At 35.0% G+C, this 21,496-nt stretch overlaps 2 protein-coding genes across 2 annotated transcripts; both read right to left on the reverse strand.

The window, feature by feature from the left end:
• Positions 1-799: 799 nt before the first annotated feature.
• LOC108460120 (uncharacterized) lies at positions 800-7,274 on the reverse strand. The gene is made up of 3 exons (XM_017759489.2): positions 7,020-7,274; positions 1,456-1,524; positions 800-939 (listed from the first exon to the last, which is right to left on the reverse strand). The coding sequence occupies exons 1-3, from the start codon at positions 7,272-7,274 to the stop codon at positions 889-891; spliced, it is 375 nt and encodes a 124-aa protein (XP_017614978.1). The 3' UTR covers positions 800-888.
• A 1,660-nt stretch (positions 7,275-8,934) lies between these two features.
• LOC108458024 (serine/threonine protein phosphatase 2A 57 kDa regulatory subunit B' beta isoform-like) lies at positions 8,935-12,413 on the reverse strand. Its single transcript, XM_053027378.1, has 2 exons — positions 10,805-12,413; positions 8,935-9,758 (listed from the first exon to the last, which is right to left on the reverse strand). The coding sequence occupies exons 1-2, from the start codon at positions 12,062-12,064 to the stop codon at positions 9,435-9,437; spliced, it is 1,584 nt and encodes a 527-aa protein (XP_052883338.1). The 5' UTR covers positions 12,065-12,413; the 3' UTR covers positions 8,935-9,434.
• Positions 12,414-21,496: the final 9,083 nt, after the last annotated feature.

The raw sequence follows: 21,496 nt of genomic DNA on the forward strand, positions 1-21,496 counted from the left end.
AATATTTTATTATATCAGAAACGTAAGATGATCAATAAAGAGAAAGATTAAAGGATACGGATAGTATTAGGTTATAGGTAATATCTAAATAGAATAAAAAGAACTTTAAATCCTAAACTCGAGATTTAAGTAAGTTGATTCATATAGTCACCTTTAAATGATGGTATTTAACAGTCGAATCATCATAAATAAGATATGTCGCCCTCCAAATCCAAGAAAATGCGATTCTTCTAAAAGGCTAAGACCCCATCTTAGCCGCCTAATCTTAGTGATAAGGCCTTTATTGGAGATGACTAATGAAGCAGTTCCATGAATGAAGCAAAGAATATTGGGATGGATGTTTGCTTGAACAAGATATACTTTAAAAAAAAAATGCACACATCTTATGATAGATTGAATAGTAGCGACGGCATAGGCTTGGCACCTATGCTTCTCAGCTAACCCCATTTAGGACGGTGGCCAACCTGCAGTGCCACTATCCGAATCATAAATCTTGCAATAAAAATTACTTTAAGGGCTTATCATTTTACTAAGGATAAAACTGCAAACACAGCATAGATTACACGTCAATGGAATCAAGCTAAAAATGAGACCATATTTATTCAAATTGATGAACCAAACTCATAGACAAATGTTACAGTATCTAAGGATGAAAAAGTTCTTTATATATATAAGCCTCTTTTTGTTAGTATCTCTCCTGACCTAACTGTTTCACCTCTATTTAGTGAGAAAAGTGGGGGTAAAATACAAAGAATAGTATAAGCATCCTATTTACAATCACTCAGCTGGTCCTTATGATGCAACTCTTCATTGCAACAACAATCCACTATACTCTGCAACCCATATTTGCTTCTGCCTCTTCTTCCAGTAGTTTGAAAAGCCTAACCGTTAGCGATCTATGAATGACTTGTTCATGAGGTTGACAGCATCATCCATGAACTACATTACGAATCAAAAGTTGTTATGATTCACAGATTTTACATCGGCAAGCACTTATGTAACAGTAACAAGAGCTGGGGCTCAAATAAATTACTTCACCAAACAATAAGTATGGAAACCAGACCATATTTCGAAAGGCTCTTTTTGCTTATTTCCAGTAGGGAGAGAACTCACAATAAAAAGAGTAAAAGAAAAGGAAAAACGACCTAAGCCATGCATATAACAAAACCATGTCCATTTCTTCCAACAAAATATGGGCCCCTGACCCACCCTTTTAAAACATGTAAGGCCTCTAGGCCACATACAACGTTTTCTAAACACAGCAATAGGTATTTGCTTCATCACAAACTACTTTATCTCAACACCCGAAAGCTTTTCTCAATGATGTTGATTAGCTTCAAATGAATATGACAAATTTACACTAAAACTAAGTCATTAAAATTAAAATTTCCTTATTCAGAATGCAAGCGAGGGTGTTCTTGTGAGAGGGACAGCATGTAAAACTACGGATTTTACCTTTCCAAGTAACTTTAGTTCTTTACCAACTGGTTCCAAAAATTTCATGTTAACTTCAATTGGCCACACCTAGCAATAAGGAAAAGAAGAATGAGTACACCAGTCAATATGGCTCCAAAAATATGTGTATACCAAGCAAGGCTTACACCCAAAAGATAAGAAAATGAAGACGAAATCTTTTATGAAAATGGATAATACTCTAGAGTACTACATCAAAGAAGATTGAATTTGTAAGTTGTTATACCCTTCCCAAAGCATGTACAATACATGAAAGTTAAATATAAAAAATCTAATCAAATGGTTGCATGGGAAAAATAGATATTTCTGAGAGACAAAGGAGGGGTAGTCACTTTATAGCCCAAAGTTAATTAGGATGAGGATAAACGATCGTGCAACAAAGGTTGGCAAACACAGCATAAGAACATGTGAAAAATAAAAAAAATAAAAAAAAATAAAGAATACACAAATTTTACGTGGAAATCCTTTTAGGAAAAAAACCACGGGCAGAGGAGAAGAAAATTCACTATGTCGAAAAATTGAATTAATACAAGAGGAATAGACTATGTCTATTTATAGGCTTGTAAAGCCATATTCTAGTAGGATTGAAACACCTTATCCTAATCAATATAAAATAGATGAAGTTTAATAAGGTTTAAAAAACCTTATTCTAAAATAAAATAAAAGAAGTCTAGTTCTATATGGATTTTACTTTTATTTTATTTTCCATCTTATTTTATTTAAATAAGAATTCGGGTCACTTAATTCTAACAATCTCCACCTTGACACAAATTCTCAATGAACAAGTTCTTCATCGCGAACTTTTAATGAACAAGTTCTCCACCTCTTCCATAAAACCCCTTAAGGGTTTAACTTCAACAATAAATACCAACCAAGTTAAGCAATGCTCAAACTTGGTTATAGGAAGTGACTTAGTCATCATATCTGCAGGATTTTCCTGATTACTAATTTTGCTCACAACAATATCACCACGAGCAATAATATCACGAACAAAATGATACCGAACATCAATATGTTTTGTTCTCTCATGAAACATTTGATCTTTTGTAAGGAAGATGGCACTCTGACTGTCAAAAAATACTGTACTGATTTGAAGGTCTTCATTGAGTTCACTAAATAGTCCCTTCAACCAAATAGCTTCTTTACAGGCCTCGATAATCGCCATGTACTCACTTGATGGTAGACAAAGCGATCGTAGTTTGCAAAGTGGCTTTCCAACTAATTGCACAACCTCCGATTGTAAAGGCGTAACTTGTGAGAGATCTTCTTCTATCAAGGTCTCCAGCAAAATCAGCATCAACATACCTTATGACTTCATCTTTAGTTCTTCCAAACTGTAAGCAAACATCAGTAGTGCCTCGTAAGTATCTTAAAATCCACTGAAACTGCTTTCCAATGTTCTTTACCGGGATTTGCCATGTATCTGCTAACTGCACTGACTGCATATGATAAATTTGGACGTGAACAAATCATAGTTTACATGAGAGATCCCACTGCACTAGAGTATGAAACATGTGACATGTACTCAATCTCATCATCTGATTGTGGCGACAAAGCCGATGAAAGTCTGAAATGGGCTGCTAAAGGAGTACTAACAGGCTTAGTACTCTGCATATTGAACCTGCAAAGAACTTTCTCAATGTACCCCTTCTGACTTAGGTATAATTTACTTGCTTTTCTATCTCTGAGAATTTCCATACCAAGTATCTTCTTTGCTGATCCTAAATCTTTCATCTCAAATTCTTCACTTAGTTGGGTTTTGACCTTTCTTGTCTCTCATTTATCTTTTGCTGCTATCAACATGTTATCAACATAAAGAAGTAGATACACAAAAGCACCATCACTGTTTTTCTTAAAGTAAACACAACTGTCTAAACTACTTCTTTTGAAATCATGAGAAGTCATAAAGGAATCAAACCTCTTGTACCACTGTCTTGGTGACTGTTTCAAACCGTAAAGGGACTTTCTCAGCAAGCAAACATAGTCCTCTTTTTCTGAGACTATAAAACCCTCTGGTTGTTGTATTTAAATATACTCCTCAAGTTCTCTATGCAGAAATGCAGTTTTTACATCTAACTGCTCAAGCTCCAAATCATGCATGGCCACAATACCAAGCAAAGCTCGAATTGAACTATGCTTAACAACTGGAGAGAACACATCTGTGAAGTCCACTTTTGGAATTTGACTGTAACCCTTTGCAACAAGCCTTGCTTTATATCTGGGTTCTTCAACTCCTGGAGTCCCTTCTTTATTCTTAAACACCCATTTACAACGAATAGCCTTTTTACCTTTAGGAAGTTTCACAAAGTCCTATGTTCTGTTTTTGTGGAGTGATTCCATCTCTTCTTGCATAGCAAACATCCACTTTTCTGAGTCTTCACAGCTAACCGCCTCAGAATAATTAGATGGCTCTTGATTCGCATCTATATCTTCAGCCACATTTAAAGCATAAGCAACTAGATCAGCCTCGGCATACTTCTCTGGAGGTTTAATTTCTCTTCTAGTTCTATTTTTAGCAATAGAGTATTCTGGTGAAGAAGCAACTCTATTATCAATTTTTGTTCTGACTTGAGGAGTTGACTCTGTATTAATCTGATGCTCCACCTGCTTTTGATTTTCTTTATTGGAAGAGTCTTTAAGAGATAAGTTAGGTAGCATAGCAGTTTCATCAAAAACAACATCTCTGCTAATCATAACTTTTCTATTTTTAGGACACCATAACTTATACCCTTTTACACCAGTTTTATAACCAAGAAAAACGCATTTGATGGATCTCGGTTCCAATTTTCCATTATAAATATGAGTATATGCAGGACATCCAAAAATCTTTAAATCAGAATAATTAGCAAGATTACCAGACCATACCTCTTGTGGAGTCTTTTTCTTAATGGCAACGGATGAAGATCGGTTGATAAAAAAACATGCAGTAGAGGCTGCTTCTGCCCAAAATGACTTCAGTAAGTTGGCATTTGACAACATACATTAAACCTTCTCTATGATCGTTCTGTTCATTCGTTCTGCAACGCCGTTTTACTGTGGAGTATGACGAACTGTCAAGTGTCTTATGATCCCTTCTGACTTGCACAATCTATTAAACTCATCAGAACAGAACTCTAAGCCATTGTCTGTGCGGAGGCTTTTTATCTGTTTTCCCGTCTATTTTTCAATAATAATTTTCCAAGACTTAAATGCGGAAAACACATCTCTTTTGTGCTTCGGGAAGAACGCCCAAACTTTTCTAGAAAAATCATCAATAAAGGTTAGCATATAATTAGCTCTACCTCTCGAAGGCACTCTGGATGGCCCCCACAGATCAGAATGAATATATTCCAACGTTCCCTTCGTGTTATGAATTCCTCTAGTGAATCGAACTCTCTTTTGCTTCTCAAAAACACAGTGCTCACAGAAATTCAGTTTGCAAATTTCTTGCCCATCAAATAGTCCTCTTTTGTTCAATTCTGCCATGCCATTCTCACTCATATGCCCTAGGCGCATATGCCAAAGTTTAGTAATATCATCATCTGATAAGGAAGAGGAAACAACAGCTGCATCACTAGTAACAGTAGAACCCTGCAAAACATATAACTTGGCAATCTTTCTTTGCCTTCATCACAACAAGGGACCCTTTAGAAATCTTTAAAACCCTACTTTCAGCTGTGTATCTGTACCCTTTTGAATCAAGAGTACTTAACGAAATTAAATTTCTTTTCAATTCTGGAACATGCCGTACGTCACTAAGTGTTCTGACAACTCCATCAAACATTTTAACTTTAATTGTTCCAACACCTGTGATTTTACACGAAGCATTATTTCCCATCAAAACAACACCTTCAGACATTGTTTCAAAAGTTGTAAACCAATCTCGATTGGGACTCATGTGGAAGGTGCAGCCTGAATCAAGTATCCACTCATCGCTTACTTTAGAATCATTGACAGAAACGACTAGAAGTTCACCATCGCTGTAGTCTTCTACAACATCAGCTTCACCGGAATTTTCTGGTTGTTTTTGATTCGCAGCCTCCCTTTTAATCTTATTTTGTAGCTTATAGCACTCAGATTTAATGTGCCCTTTCTTCTTGCAGAAGTTACAAGTTTTACCTCTGTTTGAAGACTTCGATCTACCCTTAGATTTACCACGAGGATTCCGTTCCTATGTCCTACCACGATCATCATCAGCATTCCGATCTTGTCTCCCATGAATAATGAGACCCACTCCCTGAGAGTCGGGTTTAACCACAAGATGTTTCATCTTATCATACGAGGTTAAAGAATCATAAACCTCATCAACTATGAGAGACTCGCGGCTATATAAAATCGTGTCTCTAAAAGTTGAATAAGACGGGGGCAACGAACAAAGTAGAATCAACCCTAGATCTTTCTTATCATACTGAACCTCCATGGCCTCCAAGTTTGAGAGAATTTCTTTAAACACTGTTAAGTGTTCGTGTACAGAAACACCTTTCTCCAAACGATGAGCATAAAGACGCTGCTTCATATGCAACTTGCTTGTTAGAGTTTTCGACTTACATATTTGTTCTAGCCTCTTCCATATTGCAGCGACAGTATTCTCTTTCATCACATCCTGCAAAATTTCGTTGGACAAATACAGATGTAATTGTTTTAATGCTTTTCGATCCCTACGCTTCTTCTCTTCATCTGTTAATGTCGAAGGCATCTTATCTATCCCTAGCAGGCATCCTCCAGATCCATCTGCGTAAGAACTGCTTGCATCTTAATCTGCCACAATGCAAATCTGGTGTTACGATCCAATAGCGGAATTTCATACTTCAAAGACGCCATTACTGTGATTGAGATGAACAACCCTGAAGCTCTGATACCAATTTATGATACCAATTTATGAAAAATAAAAAAATTTAAAAAAATAAAGAACACACAAATTTTATGTGGAAATCCTTTCGGGAAAAAAACCACTGGCAGAGGAGAAGAAAATTCACTATGTCGAAAAATTAGACTATGTCTATTTATAGGCTTGTAAAGCCATATTCTAGTAGGATTAAAACACATTATCCTAATCAATATAAAATAGATGGAGTTTAATAAAGTTTAAAAAACCTTATTCTAAAATAAAATAAAAGAAGTCTAGTTCTATATGGATTTTACTTTTATTTTATTTTCCATCTTATTTTATTTAAATAAGAATTTGGTTCACTTAATTCTAACAGAACATGACAAAAGTATCTTTTGCTAAAACTAAATACAACAGCCAATGTTCAAGAAACCACTTCAAAAGGTCGAACACACTCCATAGTAAAATCTCCATAAACCCTTGATAAATCCATTCCTAAAAGTCCACTTGGGCAAGAATTTCACATTCAATAATCCAGGAAAAGGATTCACTTGTAATTATACTTAAGCTACTAACTGTTAGGACTTATATGATTAGGAGAATAAATAAGACATTGAACAATATTCAGAATATAAGCCAATAGTTAGATTTGGGTATTGAATTATCACTTTAATGGGAGCAATTGAACAGAGCATTCATTAGAAAAACAGTCACAGTTTCATCCAAAGAAAGGAAATACCTTAAGACCAAGCAATATAATAGGAGTAATGTGGCCAGGAACAATGCATTCGGGTCCGGCGGCTTCGACAATAGCGTCAGTGACTAATCCAGTTCCGATAGGGTCAGGGTGGTTCATGACGGCGAGGGCGTAATTGGAAAGAGGGGTTATGGGAAGACGCAGAAGAAGGGAGTGGTGGATTCTGGGGATGGATTTTGCAGTAGAGGCCCTCCATAGAGCATCCTTTCGCAAGGAAGCTCCTTCTTTCTTCGGCATGTCTGATGAAATCCAAACAGAACTTTGGGTTTGGATTCGGCTCAACTCCTAAACTCAAAACAAGATGTAGTGTGGAAAATAGAGCAAGTCCTCTAAAATGTGGATAGCATTTTATTCAACAAGACTTATCCAACCATAGTTTTGAAGTTGTATCGATTTTGAAAACCATGTTTTTATTCAACAATGCTTAGGCATAATCCAACCATATGGAAGAAAACTATAGACTTATCCTCCACTGTTTTTGGACACTAGTGATCTCTATGTCTTGCCAAGTTTTCTTTAGTAGCCATGGCATTGTGACATGCACTCCATGCAAAATTCTTTAACTTTCTAGATAGAAGGCTATCCCTAAGACTGATTCGACATCACTGGATGAAACTTGGCTCAAGGATGCTAAATGTTGATATCAAAACGAACCAGAAATGGCAAACCAATTTATCGCTTGATGAATTTTTCAAATAGCCTTACTGATGCGAAACCCTGGAGCCAATTTCAACTTCAAAAGAATAAAACGAATTCAAAACCAAAAATAGGGTGTTGGGTATGTGCAGAAGGAAACTTGTTTCCATAAATCAGTCTTCAAATAATAAAGAAAATATTGAAAGTAAAAGGTCAACAAGAATTCGAGTTAGAGTTTCTTGACTTGGCCAGATAATAAATTTTAGAACTAAATAGTCAAATAAATTTTGAAGGACCATTTTGCTAAGACAAAGTAACCAACCAATTAAATTTTGAGAGGAAGAAACTCTTTTACAATGCTTAAAACAAGAGCTCTTCCTAATTTAAGGACTTTTTTTTTTTTAAGCTTGATTTTCATTACTCTTCAATTTACCCTCTAGAGATCAAAATATTGTGCAAAAGAGTTTGAGTTTAATTTTCAATTGTTTGGACATTTGGCTATATGGGATTCTGGAGGATGCATCATTCCTCCTTCCTCCAATCATCAAATTTAAAACATTAAAACATGCACCAACATTAAACTCACTTGCTTGGTTTTCAATTTTTGGATATCATTGTAAGTAAAGGATTGATAGTTAAAGCACTAACTCTTGTTGTTTGTTTGCTTGTTATAGTAACTAAAGGATTGGTTATAACAAACCTAATAAATAAGTTTAAAGTCTAAAAGCTAAGTTTGAAGAATGTTTGAAATCAGTTGTTTATATTATAGATAATATAAATGGAAAGATCAGATAATATCATAAATCATAAACAATATTGAAATTACTTTTTAAACCATTTTAATGTTGATTTTAACACTTCTCACTATTTAAATGGAAAGATTAGATAATATCATAAATCATAAACAATATTGAAATTACTTTTTAAACCATTTTTAATGTTGATTTTAACACTTCACTATTTAAATTACACACACAAAAAAAAATTAACTCAAAACTTATGCTATTTATAAAAATAAAAATAAAAGAAAAAGATAATGGTATAAAACACAAAAATAAATAATATTATACAACTTTAAAAAAAAAGAGAGTAAATTAATACCATAAAACATAATGTATATTTATGTTGACTTGATAATTAGATTTTGTGTTATTTTAGTGAAGGACAATATTTATCCTACATCTTAACAATGCACTGTCAAACAGATAGACAACGAAAATGGGAATCCCTGTCAGTCAGTCCTATCTATTAGGCAATAATAAAGCAACCAAAACCTGAGGCATTTTTCATTACCATCTGCCTGAATTTCTAACAACTTTATCCAACTTTGTCTTACACAATAAATATTTCGATAAATACTATGAATTATGAATACAAACTAAAACATATTATACATCTTTTTTCTTTTTGTGTTGGAAGAACCAAGTAACATTGCAAAACAACATATAAGTCGTTCCTCACAGATCATGCTTCATCTGTAGTATGTTTACTACACAAATTCCATACATTTACAGATCATGCTTAATCTGCAGCATGTTGCATTTTAGATTACACATTTAATTTTCTCGGGGCAGGTATATTCAATGATCAGATTTAGACACAACAAAATATTAATATGTGGAAAGAAAAAAAACTAGAAGAAGAAGATTGAAGAAAGAATAGTAGAATACCACCAAAATGGAGAAGGGAACGGAAGCAGAGCCATTAGCTTAAATCCAATCCTTTTTTTTTATGCTGCACATACCGGTTGTGATTAATCAGTTAGACTGCGACCAAATTCCCTCCCCCTCTTTCCGCCGCCACATCTGCTAGTCTTTTCCATGTCATTTCTCGTTGGTCTTCCACCTCTCTAGCTCTGGCCATTTTCTCTTCGTATTGTCTCCGACACTCTTCAAACAACTCTGCATCCACTTCCATGAACATCTTCCGCACGTTCACGGTCAATCCATGAACCGCCTGATTCCAGTGTCCTAGAATATTCTTTTCTAACGCCTCGAAGATGAGTGGTAATACCACATGCCGGTTCTGAGCAATTAAGCCTACAATGTGCTCATTGTTCCAGAAGAAGAGCGCTCTCTCCGAAACCTACAACATAAAAAAAATGATCTTAGGAAGTTTTATAGAAACCAATAATTCTGTAGCAACCAGCTCCCTCCGACAACTCCTAAATTCCATTCTATCCTCTACAAAACATAATCTATCATACGTGGGCAACTTAACCCAACTGGTAAAATGCCATTTAAAAGACTAAAGAAATACGAAAAGTCGTAAAAGTTATAGAAAGAATAAATCACTGAAGATTATAAAGACGAGGCTATAAAGTGCAGAATCTACAGGCAATAAGTGTACTTGAATTGAACATTTGTTAAGAAGAGACTGTTATTCCAATTTTGGTGAACTTAATTTCATAATAAGCAACCATGCAGAGAAATGAATGGAACAGAAGTAATAGGAGACAACAGAAAGAGCTTCCTGCAACCACAAATTTGATGGTTAGGTCATCATATATACTTCTATAAACTCTAAAATTACCTGATCATCATAAGTTTATTCTAGAAGCCACATTGCAGGGCAATAAAATATTATACATGGAGAAAGAAAAGGACAATAGAAAACCATTGATTTAGACATTACATAAAGCAAAAACAATTGATTATTCTTCTTTTTGACCGGATCTCGATCACCACAAAAATTATGACTCGAGCAATTCAAACAAGCATAGATAAACTAACCACAGAATAAAACTGAAACTAGTAGTTTACAGAATTGGACACTGAGCCACTCTACAGTCTTTCAATGGATGCTGAAGGAGAAAAACCATTGAAATGCAAATACAATGGTCAAAACTGGCAACGCCATACAACTTTCCGGAAACAAATCATAAATACAGAACCTTCCCAGAGTGCCAAAGGTTATGCTTCATGAATGAGAATTCAACATTCAGAATCACAGGAAATTACATTAAAGTACCCAGCAGTTGTAGCTGACAAAATTTGTCATCAAAATAATTACTATCATAATGTTTGTTAATCCAATAATTGAACTTCACAATTTATTATTGGAAATATGGGAACTCATAAAGACATAATTATAAAAGAAAGAAAAATAAAAAAAAAGCTTTGGAAAGTTACCTGAAAATGAGGGTTATTAAGACAACGTGCAATCTGCCTGAAAAGAGGAACCATACATCGTTGGAATTCAGCAGATTGCGTTGCTTCAAGTACTTCCTCAAGTTCTCCAAGGAAGAGAACTTCCTTCTGACAATTAGTCACAGGCCAATACTTCAAAAGCCCTCTAATCACCGTGTCAGCCAGCTTATAATCCTTCTCAACGAACTGAGTAACGCAATAAGACAACTGATGATGATACGTAGCCACGGGTTTGGGCTTATGCAAAGGAATCAATGCTTTCGCAAGGAATAACTTATGTTCCTCTTTCATCGGCAACGCAAAACCATTAATAATGCTTCCTAGAATCTCCAAAAGCTCCCCGATCCCGTTATACCTCCCCGTTTCATATATAAATCTATAGAAAATATTATTTATCGCCTTCCTAATAAAAGGACGATGCACCATGAATTTACCGTAAATCCTATGAAGAATCGTTTTTAAATACTCTCTTTCCCTGGGATCCTCTGAATCAAACAAATCGATCAGCTTCAAAACAAAAGAATGATCAATGAATCTCTTCGCAACCTTGGTATCCGTATCCGAAGACACGACATATCTCAAAAGAAGCTCGTAAACAAGCTGTAAATGCGGCCACGAAGGGTCCAGATGGGTTTCCTCTTCTTCAGGATCCGTGACTTCTTGACCCGTGTTTTCATGAGACGCCGGAGGGAGGCACCGGCAAATGTTGATTGCGACCATTTTAATCATTTCTTCCTGGCACACCTCCGTGATTTTGCCTGAACCGGATTGAAAAAAATCGACGAGTTCCAGCAACGTTCGCCGCTTCACCTCTTTTTCTCGGACCGTTTTTAACATATCGGTGAAAGCTAATTGGTAGCTACAAATCTGTAATTTTCGCAAGAATAGACTTTGTCTCTCCGCAACGGGGACGTCTCGTAATAACGGCAAAGGTTCAACAGCGGCCGTCGAGAGCGGGGGCGGGGCTATAGGAACGCTGGGGCTGGAATTCTGCTCTGGTGCGTTCAACACGGGCCGAAAAGCATGGTTGACGACCACCGAACTGGGATTGTGGGAACCTGGTGGACCGAACGCGTATTTTTCTGTCGAATCCGATTTGGAAGCCTTCCGATGCCCTCCTTTCATAATTTTCTTAAACATTTTGAACCAAAATATAAAGAAAAACCTAAGAAAGATTAGGTTGAGCAATCGAGCTAGGGATTTCTTAGGCTCAATTGATAGGCATGCATGGTATAATTGCATCCAAGGAACAAATTTCAAATATGGATCTCAAGGAAGGGAAGATTTTAGATTAGAAAAATAATAGGATTTCCATCTGTTCTTATTGGAAATTGTCACCGTTGATTAATCGAAATTTTGGAACGAGTCACTTGAAAAGGCATATCGCCGGATTGTTATCAGCTGAGCAACCGGCAGTGTTCCGGCGATCAATCGGACATAACTAATTTAAGGAAATTAGAAAAAGAAAATACAAAGAGTGTGTGAGACGAAAGTGGAGGGTATTTAAGGGAAGGAAACCTTTTCTTTTAATTGTCTGAAGCAAAAATATTAATTAATTTTGTAGATTAACGAGGAGGAATTTTATTTTCCCTTATCCAAAAAAACTTTCTGTTATTATTTGACATTGTTTTTATACACGTGGCTTAGTACAGAAGGCGCGGCCCACAGAATTTTGGATCACAATTTGTTAAAGAAATTAAAATGGTTTTGTTTTATAAAAACGAATTTAGTTTAGTTTAATTGTATAACGTCATTTCTAAATGTTGAGGGTAGGATTCAACAAGAGAGGGTTACATTGGTTTTCGGCGGTCCATCTGGTTTAATGTGAGGCGAAGAACCCCTGTCTTTAGTGGTTAAAAGAGCAAACGGAGAAGAAAGGCACAAGGTTGGAAGGGAAAAGAGAGAGATTCTGTCCCCAAATTTGTGAGTTGTCGTTGCTTATATATGGCAGGTTATGATCCCCAAGCTCCACATGTCCTGGTGTTCTAGGTGATTGGGGAGATTACATAAACTAGTCTGTTGTGGCAGGTCTAGGTCTCGGCATGGTTGCTAGGGTGACGATTGGGCAAGTTGTCAATCGTGTCAAACAGAACCAGTGTCTAGCATTTGTTTTCATAAGTGGAGGTACTGTAGGGCCTTCACATGGGGCCCATATGTGGTTTATGAACAGGTGTGCTTAAATCGAAGATTTTTTTGAGGAATTCTCATATCATTTCCAGGAGAGGTGATAGGTGATGAGTTTGTTCATTTGGTACTCCTAAAGGTGACTAATGCAGTTGTAAACCAACTAAAAATTCGACAAAGGTAAGTGTACCTATTAATTAATAGTATAGTTATGGTGAGCACAAATATCGTTCCCCGAAGACTAAAAGTACTAGTAATTACTGTCTTTTTATTATTTAACTGACAAATTGGAGTGATTGATTAAAACTAAAATTAACTAAATTAATTAACTAAAGAACACGAAAAATAACGAATCAGGAAAACAAACGATTAACAACCAAGAAGCGAAACAATACCCAGGAAAGAATCCACCTAGACTTCATTTGTCACTATCAATCTACATTACACAATTTCTTCACTTAGTATCTTGATTAGTAAAAATCCATAAATTATGTTAATATCTCTCTTTAAGACTAAGAGCAACTGACTTTATAAAAATCTCTAAATTATGTTAATATCTCTCTTTAAGACTAAGAGCAACTAACTCTAAGTTGATTAATTGAAATTTCTTTCTAATTAAAACTCCTCTTATCACATTAACTAGATCTATGGATCCCCTATTAGATTTGACTCTAATCCGATAGATTTATGTCATTCTATTTCTAGGATTGTATGCAACTCCACTCAATTATGATAGATCTACTCTTAAACAGGGTCTATTCCTCCTCTGATTTAAGCACATCAAACATGGATTAATAACATAGAAATATTAAACCAAGAATTAAGCAGCACACATAATTGAGAATAAGATCCAAGTATTAATTGCGTAAAAATAGCAAACAAATAACATAATTCATTATGGGTTTCATGTCCCCTAGGTATTTAGAAAATTAGTTTATAAAAACAAATAAAAATATCTCAAAGACAGTATAACTACAAGAAATAAAGAAACTCATAATAAACTTCAAACAAATTAAAAGGAGTTCTTCAATCTTGTTGGAAATCTACTTCAGAGTCAACTTCAATAGTGTTTTTTGAGTTGTTTTCTTCAATATTCTCTGATTGCTTACTTCCATCTCTTTATATTTGGTATATATGGGTCTTAAAATGCCCAAAAAACCTAAAAATTGTATTTTTTTTTTTTGCTTTTCCGGAGTGCAGTTTGATAAATCCACACGGTCTGGCACATGGCCATGTGGTAACCCATGTTCTCACACAACCGTGTGTCCAACCCGTGTGGCTCTTGAAACTTGCTTCTCACTTGTTTTTCACTCATTTTACTCCCAAATGCTCTCCTAAGTATAGAAATATGAATTTAAAGGATTAAGAGCATAAAATTCACTATTTTAACTCAAATAATCATCCAAAAATGCATTAAGAATGAGGCTAAATGTAACAGCCTATTTTTGGGTCAAATTGGAACAGTGGTTTCGAGGCCACAAATCTGAAGTAGAAATATTTATTTTATCATTTCTTTAAGGTCTACAGTATGATAAAATAATTGTGTGAAAATCGTTAAGAAATTTTATCGATTGAGTGCTCAATTTGACTAGAAGGACTAAATTGCAATAGGTGCAAAATTTGAGTTCTATAAGTTAAAGGTGTCTAATTGCTATGAAATTTTAAATTGGAGATCCTTAAATGGTAATTAGACCATTACAATTTAGGATAGACAAAAATGGATATGGTTAGGTGAAATTTTAAAGTTATGCATTAAGGGTAAATTAGTAATTTGGAAAATAAAGACAAAATTAACTAAATAAAATATGTCCATCTTCTTCAATTTAGTCCCCTAGCTGATTTTTTTAAGAGAAACCATAGCTAGGGTTTGGCCAAGCTTTCAAGCTTGATTGTAAGTTCATTATTATCCTGTTTTTAATGATTTTTATATTTTTGAGATCGTCGTAACTTGATCTAGCTATTTCAAGTACTAATTTGAAAGAAAGTTAAAGTCTAAAATTTTACCCATGTTGAATATGTTTGTATTTTGATTTTTGATGGTATAAAATGCATGTTTGTTGCTAGTTAAACAACAATTGTAAAGTGATTTTTGATAAAAATGTCAAATAGGGACTTATTTGTAAAAGGCCATAAAATGTGTAGAAAAGTGTGAATAAATGAAAAATATGGGCTATTATGAGTACAAGTAATATTCGGCTAGGCTCGAGTTGTAATGAAATTGAAAGGAATTTATTTTACAAGCCTAGGGACTAAATTATAAAATGTTGATGTTAGGGGCAAAAATATAAATTTTGTCATAATGTGATTTTGGACTGAGTTGAATAGCTTGATGATTAAATAAGTTAAATATGGTATTATAGATCAAGAAAAACAAATTTCGGGTGTAGATTGGAGGAAAAACAAAATAATTGATGAATAGATCCATTTTGTCGTTTTTACATTCGGGGTAAGTTCGTATGTAAATAAGCTTTATTATAATTGTATTTTAAATGCTTTAATTTTTTACGAATTGTGTAAATGACTCTATGGACACGTATGACGATGTTTTAGCAAGTGAGAAATCCCAATCGAACCTTAGAAATAGATTAGGATACAAGTGACATGTCACTAGGGTATTATGTTATGTGATTCGGGTACTGGTCCTGTACATCCTACCGGTGCCTGAGTATACCAGCATATGTTGCGGTTACTTGACAGCTTCTGTGAGCAGCACCGTGTAGCTACGTCTTGACTGACAGCTTGTGTGAGCAGGCCTTTTGATGGCTCGAGAGCAAGCATATATGTGTTTTGAGATAGAGGTAGCAATGGCTACGTATGTGACACATTGTATGTAAGGTTTCCTGAGTATCCGATATTATTATTCCGAGTGGTTTATTAGGTATGTCAAAAAGGAGAAATAGTATGAAACCATTACGAGTTGGTACTGGTATGTGCATAAAACTTATGATTATTTAATACGCGAAATGATGAACTCAAGGTAAGTTGTGATTAAATAAACTATGGTTATGAGATTATAGTAAATTACATCGTCTTATATTTATTATTTGAATGTTAAATGTATGGGAAGATTTGCTTATTTCTTTTATACGAGCTTACTAAGCTATATAGCTTATTCTATTTTACTTTCCATGTTTTATAGTGTCACCAATCTAGCTCGGATTGGAGATCGTTGGAGATTGCATCACACTATCAAACTGTCATTTTGGGTATCGATGATATTAAAATTTTGAGTATATGGCATGTATAGGGACTTGGTCATTTTGTTATATGTGTCATCATGATTTTAGCCAAATGTATTGGATTGTAATAGTCAAAGGCTTGATTTGGTATTTGGCCATGTAAATGGGCTCATTTTGGTTAAATTGGTTGTAAGCTCATACATATATATACATGTATGTGCCAAAGCCTTTAGGTGATGTGGTTTATATTGATTTGCTAAATGTTGACTGGGGCTTAATGACTTGTTGTGAAATGGATGAGTTTGGTTCATTGATAGGCTAGAGTATCTTGATAAGTTAATACAAGTTGAAAGTAGTCTTAGTGGTGTTTTTGAATGTGAGATTTGTATATTTGATTTGGCATAATAAAATATCATGAGTATGATAGACGATGGTAATGCATTAACATGTATTGGCCATGATTGTGGATATTTTGGTTGCCTAAGTATACCATGATTTATGCCATTAAATTTGTGTATGTATATGTGTAAATGAGGGTGACAAATGGCTTGGTAAATAGCTTTTATTTTGTCCACATGGGTAGACACACAGGCGTGTGTGACACACGGCCTGTCCCATGGGCATGTGTTTTGGGCGTGTGTCCCCTACACCAAAAATTTTGAGAAACAGAATGCACAGAATTGACCACACGGCCGTGTGATGGACACGGCCTTAAGCACGGGGGTGTGTCCAAGCCGTGTAAAGTCTGCACCTATTTTATGAAAATTAAATTAACCACACGGCCTAGCACACGGGCGTGTGACTTGGCCGTGTAACTTCAATTTGTTCATGCCTTTCAAAACAGAGAGTTACATGGGTTAGGGACACGGGCGTGTCCCAAACCACAAGGCGTGTGACCGCTGTTTATAGAATTTTTTTTCTAAGTTTTGTAAAAATTCCTTGAGTTATCGATTTAGTCCTGAACCACTTTCGAAGCATGTTTTGGGCCTCGTAGGCTCGTATTAGGGACTTTATGATTGAATACAAATGGCTTTAATTTGGATGCAAATTTATGACTCGATCTGTATGTTCATTTGTGTTGTAAGTCCGATAATACCTCGTCTCATGTTCTAGCGTTGAATACGAGTAAGGGGTGTTACACTAAAATAAGTTGCTTTTGGCATTTATGAGTGACATGCAAGGAGTTTTCTTAAGGTGTGGCATTTGCTCCAAGGAGTGGAATTTATTTTCGATGAGTGGCACTTTGGGGATATTCTATGGGGTGTTTGCCTTGATCCTTGAAGAGTTGTACCCGAGGGGTTGAGGGTATTACAATTGCCCCCAAGTCTAAAGGGAGGTTATAAAGTGACATACCTCTAGACATTAAAACGTGTCAACTAAGTTCAAAGTGTTCATTGGGATTTTCTAATTTGAATCATTTTAGCTTCGTTACATGTAGCATATGTGTGGTTTGCATCATTCCTTCTTTCTATGTGTGCATGTACATGTATTGATTACCATGTGGTACAACTTGTTCTCGAGAAACGGCGTGGTCAGTTTTTATTGTGATGTGTCATTTCACTGGACATGTGTCAGTCGTTTGATGCCTATACTTTGAGGCTTGTTCTGTAACACCCACACGCAACCCACCCACTGGATCTGGATATGGAGCATCACAAATGGACCTATACTTAATTTTTTCTAGCCTAGTTACCAGGGAACAAACTAAAATAAAATCAATCTAATAATATTAATAATTATTCTTACAACTAAGACCTTGCCATTCTTAGTCTCTTAAATTTCTAACTTTAATAAGTCTGTTTATTTACAATGAGCCCCCTTACAACTCTTAGCCGGGCTAGCTATTCTATTATCCAGATTCTAAGGGTGTTATTCATCTATAGTATTGTAATTCCTAAAACGGAGCCTCCAATGGTACCCTCTTCCCATGTGCATGACTCTAACTGCCTTAGATTCTCGCGCTCAGCAACATTTGGCTTGGTCCTTCCTTAAAGTCCTCAATCAACCTTGCAAATCCTGCAATCATCATACAAACTCCTGTAAATTGAAATGAACTTATGAGTTCCTTTTTTGTACCATAAATTAAACCCACCGCACAAGGATAACGGATGTATAACAAAATAATAGAGATACTCCCTACTCACTTAAGGCTAGCATTCTACATCAAGGTGGCAAACTCCACTTGTATCTTTGAGCTACCTAGCTCACCATGAGACTTTCCTCTGTCAGACTCTTCACTCGTCTGCATCCCAAATACTTCTTCCAATCAGCGAGTCTTGTCCTTACTCCTCATCTTCTCTTTACTTTTATGTACACTACTTACATAGTGTTCGCTGACCCCTTATCTTACTTGGTTGTACGTCTATCTAACATCTTGTACCTCTATGGTAGCGCTTACTTGTCTTTTACTGAAGGGTCCTTAGGTCATGCCTTCATTGGTAGACTTGATCGTACCTGTCCTTGGCAGACTCTTACTTTTCATACCTTAGTCCCAAATGACTCATTGACACTTTTATGAGGTGCTAACATTCAACATGACTCACCACTTTGACGAATCCATCCTTATTCCACCTTATTGTTTGGAGAAGGGGGTTTACTTCTAGTAATCCACCTCTCACACCAGCCCTTTCTTGGGTATTCTTTTGCCCTATAAGTGAAGGGCAGTCCAACTTGCTGAACTAACATGTTATTGCCCCTACAACTATATAAGCTTGTCATCTTACTTGCTTGTTTCCTCTTGACGAGGACATTCACTTCTCTCTTACTACTTTATTGCACCCCTCCTAGTGGCTTTTGATTGCGTATCTTATCTTGTGATCTTTGGATATTTTCCCCCCACATCTTCATGATTAGGCCAGCTTTTTACGTGGCTTATCTTGCTTTAATTCTTATTCGGTCTTCGCCCATGTTGGATGACTTCCATCCCCATTTTTAGCGGATTCCTCATGATCCAATTACCATACTTACACTTTCTTTTAACTCTCCTTCTACTTGTGCAGTTCTTTATTCTTGGTGTGCTGGCAACATACCTTGCTTTTAATGTCCTTGCAAACTCTATTGGCTGCCATAGCCGAGCTATGATCTTAAGCCCTTCTCATCCCATTTCCCTTGTCCTAACGGACCTACCCCGTGTTTACTGTTCTGGTGGACTTACCCGTGTTTATTGTCCTAGCGGACTTACTTCTATGGATGCCTATGGAGTCTTTTATCCATGGTTTTACACCTATTCATCATCCTGGCATACCATCAATTGATGCAATGGAGTCTTTCATCGATGGTCTTACTCATTATACCTAGCTACCATAGCATCTTGCATCTATGGTCTTACATCCTATACCTTATAACTTGCCACCATGAAGTCTTTCATCCATGGTCTTATGCCATATAGTTGTAACAAGTTGTTTTCTAATGATGTCAAAAATAGTGGTTTTGGGACCACAAATCCAATGAGTGAGTCTGTAAATATTATTATTTAATACTTACGGGTCAAATATAGTTTATAATGAATTTTGATTTGTTTAAATTTTACTAATTGAACAAATAATTAAGTATAAGTTGTTTGTCTTGAAAATTAAGTGGTTTTAGAAAATGAGGTATTGAGACTTTATTTTTGTAAACCGAGCTTGTAAATATTTATATTTACTGAGTGATTATATAGGTATATTAAGTTTTGGTCCAAATTTTAGTGATTAAATGGCTAATTTAGGTATAAGGACTAAATTGTAAAATTGTAAAATTTAATCACTTTAGAGTATTATTAGTTATATGGCTTAAAAATTTAAATATTTGAGGATCAAATTAACAACTGACCATTTTTTAATGATAGTGAACGGTGGATGTTTGTTTTAAGGGAAATTTATATATTAAATAATGTTTTAATATTAATAAAATATAATAAAACATCTTTTATAGTGATTATCTTCATCGCTTTCAATATTCCACCTATTTTACTAAAAAGAGAACACACAAACAACCATGGTTAAAGCTTTAAGTTCGGCTAAGCTTTCATCTTTACTTTGTAAGCCATTTTTCACCCGTTTCTCATAATTTTTATGTTTTTGAGATCGTTGCAATTAGGTCCAGCTAATCTGTATTTCAAGTTTCAAAACATTTAAAGTTTTTTAAAATTACCGTTGATTATTTTTAGATGTTCTTGATAGAAAATGGTGGATATGGAAGCTATGAAATGTTTAAGGACTATTTTATAAAGTGATGTTTGTTAATTTGAATATAAGGACTAAATTGTTAATATCTTGAAATTGATGTGTAATTTTTGTGATTTTTGATGGCATGTGGTTGTAATTGAATGTATTTGAAATTGGTTTAAAGTTTGAAGTCCAAATTTGAAAGTTATGATAAGTTTCACTTTAGGGACTAAATTGAACAAAATGTAAAAATTAAGGAAAATTTATAAAATAGAAATTATAAGTCATATTAATAAAATGAATATGATAATTTATTTTAATTTAATAAATTAAAATTAATTGTTATATAGATCAAAGATTGAATCGCACGGAAGAAAATTAAGGAAAAAGGAAAATCATAGAATAGTCCCTACGAACAAATTTACTTGCTAGTTGTATTAGGTAAGTTCATAGATTAGATATATGTTTGTATGTTCATGTTATATGTTGTATGAATTAGTTAATTAATTTGTGATTGAATTATTAATATGGAATTAAGTATATTAATTATTTAAGGTTGAATGTAAGGTAAGTAAGAGTTACTTGAAATGTGATGAATATATATATAAATATTTATAATTTATGCTATTTTGAATTAGATAAAAATGATAGGTGGTTATTTAAGACTGGATTGTAATGATAAATTGTTTACAATTAAGTATAAGGTAAATGTAATGCCCTAAACGTATATCCCTGTTTCTGTAAATATTTAACATAAATATGTATCTGCTTCAGTGGTTAAGTGTTCTAGGTGTGTGTGTGAGATCCCAAGTTCAAGCCTTAGCTTTAGTAAAAATTTTGTTATTTTTGGAATTAAGCCTTATCTCTGTTTTGTGGGCTTACATTTAATTGTCTGTAATTCCATATCTGAATGAGCTTACTGGTTTGAGTGGTAAGGGTGTTGGTGTATTGTAGGTCTTGTGTTCAAATCCCTACATGAGCGAGGGAGTTTATTTTTGCTCTTTTAACCGAGAGAGTTTCGGTTGAACAGAAATTCTGAAGAGGTTGAGCAGTGTGTTAGTTAGAGTAAAATTAGGGTTACGTTATCTTCTGGGGATTCTTATTTTTTCTTTTTTGCAAATTTTACTTTTCCCTTTCCTCTAAGTTTTCTGATGTTAGTCCCTTTCTCTGTCGTTTCTCCCCCTTTTTCCACTTTCAATTTTTGTTTCCTTTTTGTCAGCTGTCAT

This window comes from Gossypium arboreum, chromosome 4, assembly GCF_025698485.1.
Source record: "Gossypium arboreum isolate Shixiya-1 chromosome 4, ASM2569848v2, whole genome shotgun sequence".
Classification (NCBI taxonomy): domain Eukaryota; kingdom Viridiplantae; phylum Streptophyta; class Magnoliopsida; order Malvales; family Malvaceae; genus Gossypium; species Gossypium arboreum.

Bases quoted from the DNA above. Each gene is read 5' to 3' on its own strand.
- LOC108460120 (XM_017759489.2), bottom strand. From the start codon at position 7,274: ATGCCGAAGAAAGAAGGAGCTTCCTTGCGAAAGGATGCTCTATGGAGG. The intron at 1,525-7,019 runs GTATTTCCTTTC...CCTTATTGCTAG, and splicing joins TTATATTGCTTGGTCTTAAG to GTGTGGCCAATTGAAGTTAA. The intron at 940-1,455 runs GTAAAATCCGTA...TTCGTAATGTAG, and splicing joins AACTAAAGTTACTTGGAAAG to TTCATGGATGATGCTGTCAA.
- LOC108458024 (XM_053027378.1), bottom strand. From the start codon at position 12,064: ATGCAATTATACCATGCATGCCTATCAATTGAGCCTAAGAAATCCCTA. The intron at 9,759-10,804 runs GTAACTTTCCAA...TTTATGTTGTAG, and splicing joins TTAATAACCCTCATTTTCAG to GTTTCGGAGAGAGCGCTCTT.